At 36.5% G+C, this 6,282-nt stretch overlaps 1 protein-coding gene across 10 annotated transcripts in view; it reads right to left on the bottom strand.

The window, feature by feature from the left end:
- Positions 1-885: 885 nt before the first annotated feature.
- Positions 886-6,282, bottom strand: part of ANAPC10 (anaphase promoting complex subunit 10) — a 66,589-nt gene continuing 61,192 nt past the window's right edge. For 4 of the 10 annotated variants that reach the window (XM_075614238.1, XM_075614297.1, XM_075614290.1 and 1 more), the window contains exon 7: positions 887-1,343. In XM_075614238.1, coding sequence (XP_075470353.1) covers positions 1,116-1,343 — 228 coding nt within the window. In that variant the 3' untranslated portion in view covers positions 887-1,115. Of the gene's footprint in view, positions 1,344-6,282 lie in introns of all 10 variants that reach the window. The other 6 variants (XM_075614277.1, XM_075614267.1, XM_075614219.1 and 3 more) reach the window with 3 other exon arrangements.

Here is a 6,282-nt window from a genome sequence, read left to right as displayed (position 1 = left end):
TATCTTGCTGTAATTGTCTGACCTGAGCCAGACCTACTGCTGACGGCTCATTATCTAATACACCCTGTGGGAGACTGATTCAGGCCCCTCGTTTTGGAATCACCAAACTAAGATATCCGGGATAATAAGGAGGGGTTACACTTAATATTTACCATATTTTACAATAGATGTCAATAACAGGAATTAAATTAGAGCTACCAAGTAAAATTTGGAGTTCAATTTAACTTCATAATGCCCAAGATGGTCTTATACTTGCTACATGAATATGTAAAAATGTACATAACATTGTGGTTAAGCCACAAACATTGTTGTGGTATTATATAGGATTTGCCAACAAAACAGTGGTAATCGTCCACTTTTTATGGAAGGTGTCAGATTAACATTTTTTTTATATTCGTTTCAGGAACCATTTAACACAGATGAAGTAGTATTTATGAGAAATGGGGGACTCACGAAACTCTAAGAAAGGGCACCAGAGCTTGACTGGCACTAACTGCAACTTAAGACAATGGCAGTTAATGCAAATTGAGCTCCAATGCTCGATAGTCCCCTTCCTAGTCAATCCCCTTCAAAGTTGCGTGCCAGGACTCTCCAAGATCAATACTCAAGAGCTACCAACAGACTAGAGTTACAGATACCTAAGCAAGTTGTCTTACTGATAATTAAAGCTAGGTTAATTGCTAGAGAAAGTCTTGGGAATCTGGCCTCTTGAGAAATGCATATGGAACACTCCTGGAGTGAAAGTAAGTTTCAGATTCACTATACTTAATTGTGTTTTACTGCTGGGTGGTGATTATGATACAGACTGTTGAATACATCCGCACCTTTGTAAACGTTAGTTTTTTTTTTATTATTAAAAAAAAGAAAAGAAAATACCATCAAACTGCAGATTAATAATTATACAGTTAAGATATAATACAAATAATATAATTTCTCACATATTTCCTTAAAAATGTATTAAAATTACTTGAACATAAAACAATTTACTCCACAATGAGTAAACGAGAAAAGTAAATGTTTTAAATAAAAATAAAGAAATGGTTACGCATTCATGTTTGAGATGCTGCAAACGAAAATGTGATATCTGAGCCCTTTATTAGAACTGGATAAAGTCATCATCTGATGAAGCGATGCATCATGAAATCAATAGTTGTGCACCTGGGAAATTTGCCGATAGAGCTCTCCTCCACTGGAGTATATACTTTAATCTGCCTCATGTGAGTGTCTCTTCCATTCTGATGATTTGCCAAAACTGCGATCTGAATCATAAAGGTGCGAATTGGCTTTTTGTGAGCAGTCAAAGGGACATGAATCCAACCGCTGGGTTCCACTAATTCAAGTTGCTGCAAAGTAAAGAAAGATATGATGAAAAAGGAATACAATTTTTAGTTTATGTAACTTGTTAGTGATTTTTTTTTTGTTTTTTTGCAGCAAGTACCTTTCAAATACTCATTTTAATTACATGCATTACAAAATTGTACATACAGTAATATCCTAAAAGTTTCCAGTGAAGTGGGAATGCAAGTCTACCCAATTCTCTAGCGTACATACAAACCTGTAGGGCGGTTTGAAGCGTACTCAAGGGCAATACATTTTAGATCTTGGGTGCAATTCAACGGTGAGTAGATTTATGAAACTATAGAAAACTGCAGGAATTCAGAAAAACATTGTAATGTGGCAAATGCTTTTTAAGAGGTCTTGAAATAAATTCTTAAGAAGGTTGGAACATTGAGCAGTTTCTCATTACTGCCTGCAATACTTTTATATTTCGCTTACAAACAACCCACCCAAGTAGACCTCTGGTGCACAAGCCCATGCTGCCCAATACTGCCTTTTGAAACCCGATAATGAATCAATCATATTAGCCCATCACTTTGCTTGTTCTCTTTGGAAGAAAAACAGTTCTGCATGCTATTGTCTTTGAAACATGGAGACAAGAACAGGATATGTTCTCTCTCAGGAGGACCTTTTTGCCTTAAACATGCGTGAAGCCTGATTGACATAGTGAATTTAGGGTCTTCAAAACAGATTACATATGCTAACTAGAGTTCATGCCCCAATAATGATACTCTTCTTATAAATAATCCAGACAAAGTATATATTTTAGTTTGGCAGATTATGCATGTTGTATTACTGATACTGATTTATTGTTTTATGGTCCCATTTGATACATTTAGCTCCAAATGTTAAAAGTAATGCAATGTAAAATCAAACTCAAGCAAATTATGAGCGTCTGTTTATTTTTTACGTTGTTATATCAGTATACGCTAGATCACATAAATCAGTGCACAGCCCATCATTATAATTAATTTTTTATACCACTGGAACTTTGATCCAATTTTTACTATTTTCTCTTGTGCTCCACCATCCTATAGAACAGCGGTGCGCAAACTGTGGGGCGCGACCCCCAGGGGGGGCGCGACACTGCCGACGGGGGGCGCGGGGTTTACAGAGGCTCCGCGCGCTTCCCGAAGGCACTTAAATTAAGTGCCGGGGGAGCTGCAGGGCCTCTGTAAACCTTACTTACCTAGGCTCCGGCGGCTTCCTCCCTGCGGCGCCATGGCAACGCGGCGTCAAAATGACGCTGCGAGGTCATGTGACGTCACGTTGCTATGGCAACGTGACGTCATTACGCCGGAGCGCGGGTAAGTTGGGGTTGGGGGGGGGGCGCGGGAGCGAGGGGACAGCCGTCAGGGGGGCGCAGGGAAAAAAGTTTGCGCCCCCCTGCTATAGAATACCAAATCTATAATATACTGAACACATAGTCTTTTGCAGGTTGGAGCTGCATCTTTCATTCACTATTCACCTATGTAACTTTATTTATTATCGTCACCACCACTTGTACTAGGAGCGCTTCTTTGTCTGTGTTTGTATTGTACAACAACATAATCTGTCATCAGCATCTTAAAAATATATCGGTAAACAATATTTTTACCAGTATGTAGGAGTTGCAATTGGGCATATATAAAAACTAATAAAAATAATATATATAAAATTAAAAATTAAAAAAAGAAGCCAAATGATTTTCATCATTAGGGTGCTTATAATGGTACACTTAAAAAGGATAAAAGTAAGCGTATTTAAAAAACAACATATACAAATGAAGGAATAAAAACATGGGTACCAAGTTATTGTAACACAAAATGTTATTATTTAAAATATAAATTAGAGATCAAATTTCCAACCTACCAGAGACTCACATCCACCACCAGTTTAAATTCTTTCAAATCTAAGGCTGTCTCACATTTTAATCTGGTCTGTAACTGTTTCATACGCCCATAACATATATTTTCTTTAACTGTGCATGCAATGTCTTGTATATAATGTATACCCTGTTCATTTATGTAACTGTATTTGTAACCATGTATTATTTGTCTTACTCTGTGCCCAGGACATACTTGAAAACGAGATGTAACTCTCAATGTATTACTTCCTGGTAAAATATTTTATAAATAAATAAATAAATATAACAATTACAACAAAGTGTCAACATAGAGGGCTTTTTACGTGTATTCCCGTGTAGCATTGTCATACAAAAGACTTACAGTATATATAGGTTTACCGATTACAAGTAGCAAATGGGCTTCCCGAAGGTTGACATCATGAATGCTCATAGGCATATTACCGTAAATTAGCCTTGTACCTAAACCTTGTACCTAGCCTGTTCCTTGTACCTAGCAAATGTATCTAATGGAAATGCATGTGAAATCAAGATAACCTAGTAAAGCGCTTTAGTTTTAAAAACTAGGACCTTTTAGGTCATAAAAAAAGAGGGATTACTGAACTTTCTAGATTATTAATATCTAAATGTTGGCCTTGCAGGATGCAAGAAAAACAAAATGAAGATACAAAAGTGATTATGCCAAATTCTCAGATCACATGCAATCATTATTCGAAAACTGAAATGCTTTCAAGAACCCAAGTACTAGATATATTACAAACCCTAATGCTAAACCTATTCCCAACACTAACCTTAACCGAAAAATCGTAAACATAATAAAATCTAAAACCCTTAACCCCAAACCAACACACAAACTGGAACTCTTCCCCAAAACATTAACCCAAGTCCCATCTTAACACGAAAGCACCAGCTCACGCCAAAGCCATAATCCTATTACAAATGTTAACCCGACCCCAAAACCAATTCCCACCCCTAATTCTATTGCTATACCTAATTATATCCCTAATGCCAGTCCTGGTTATAACTCCAACACCAATTCCACTCCTAATCCAATACTAACTCTAACCACGCCCTAATATTAACCCTACCACAAAACTAACTTTATCTCTATCTCGAGAGTCATGTTAGCACACACTGGCAGGAGCAGGCAAAAGTGATGCTGTACTCCACTAGACAACAGGGATGTTGTGGGGTTCAGAGGGTGTGTCTCCTCCAAGATCGATGCCTTGCTGTATGCTAAATTGTAGCTCCTGAGCAATGGCTTTTGAGTTTCATAAATGATTACATTGCACCATTCAATATAAAATGAGGGGTCAGACTATATTGCTATGTGGTTTGTTGCATATATATTATTTCACACACCAGGAAGTTGGTCATGATTAGTCCACGAAAGATGTCTGTTACATACTAATAATATATTAATGTACTGAAAAGCACAACATTTTCTAATGAATTGTGAATGACAAAACTTGGCAATAAATAATGCATTCTTGGTCTACCTTTTCAATGATCCAGTGCAGTTATTATGCACTAGAGTCTCATATTGGTACCCTAGCACAATACTAAAAAACTTCTTTAGTTGCAGATTCAAAAGCTCAGCTTTAGTATCTAGAACATTTTCTGAAATGTCATAAGAAATGCATTTTTAAAAAGGAAAAAGCATCCGTCAATCATCATGTGCAAAATACCATGCAAAAAACTAATATTTGGGGTCTGACACTTCTTGTCAGGTGCAAAACATTTTTGAAGCGCAACTAAAAAGTATTTAAAAATAGCATGAATGCTTAAGTTCAATAAAAAAAAAGTGCCTTTATGTGGAAAAATCATAGAGAAATGGTAAGCTTTGGAAAAACTAAAGCATCTTGCCAGAAGATCTACATGTATGTTTTCCTGTCTGGAAGGTCCTCAAAAACAAATGTCATGAAGAAAAAAAGACTTGCTCTCAAATCTATAGTCACTTGTCCTTTAACAGATATCACGGCTGAGCCATAGCACTGTACCTGTCAACACTTAAAGTGTTAGAATCTGGCCTGCAGCCATCTCTTTTTTTTATGTAGGAAGAAGACAAACTTGTAGAAGTGAGGCAGTAGTTCCAAAAAGGGAGATGATGTTTGATCCAAAAGAAACTTCCAAAGTTCCAACCAAGTTAAAAGGAGAGCCCCTACAAGAGACACTTTAAGGAAAAACCCAAACAAAAACAAGCAAAACTGATTCTAGTGAAAGAGTCAATTGTAGGACTAAAGCTCTTTTATAGCAGCAAACAGTTATGAGACATTAAGACCACCATGTAAGGAGATGACTTCTGCATCTTTGGCAGTTTCCCGTACTAAATCAGAAGCTTTGATTCTTACTTATAGGAAGGTAAAGCTAAGCAAGAGGTGCAGTGCTGACTGAACAAGCCTGGTGGCAAGAGTGATGTAAACAAGATCTCCATGAAAAGAAGTCAAAATAGTCAAATGTAAGAAAAAGAATCAACGGAAATACAGAGGCACCACATTTAACCTAAAATAGATTTACAATTAAGGGTGGGATTTACAAAGCTCAATAAGCATTATCAAAGCTTGATTATTGTTAACTGCCATTCAAGTCAATGGCAGGTAATGCATATTAAACTCTAATACCAGTTACAGAGCTGTGTGAATCCCCAGGGTCTCGTAACACACACACACATACATACATACATACATACATACATACATACATACATACATACATATATATATATATATATATTGTAATAAGCATATAAAAATGCCAAATGAGCTTCAGTTACCCAGGGTGTACAACTAAACCAACTGAATGCAAAATGAGAAACTAGTTTCTATTAAAAAAAAATTACATAAAAAAAACCCTGTCGTTAGCCGTCAACAATATGAACATTTAGGAGGCTTATTTTTAACCCATGAAACTATGAGGATAACTTAGAAAATGTTTCATAAAGATTTTCCTCCATAACAAATGCAGTTATTGCTCAAACAATTGGTAAGGCAAACCTGTATTAAATATTGTCCAATTTGTAGATAGGAATGCACCTAAAGTTCAATCAAAGTAAATACAAAACCATAACACATCTTACACAGACAGGTTCCCCAAGTCAATTC

The sequence above is a fragment of the Ascaphus truei genome, chromosome 1 (genome assembly GCF_040206685.1).
Source record: "Ascaphus truei isolate aAscTru1 chromosome 1, aAscTru1.hap1, whole genome shotgun sequence".
Lineage (NCBI taxonomy): Eukaryota > Metazoa > Chordata > Amphibia > Anura > Ascaphidae > Ascaphus > Ascaphus truei.
This window is presented reverse-complemented; position numbering and strand designations above follow the sequence as displayed.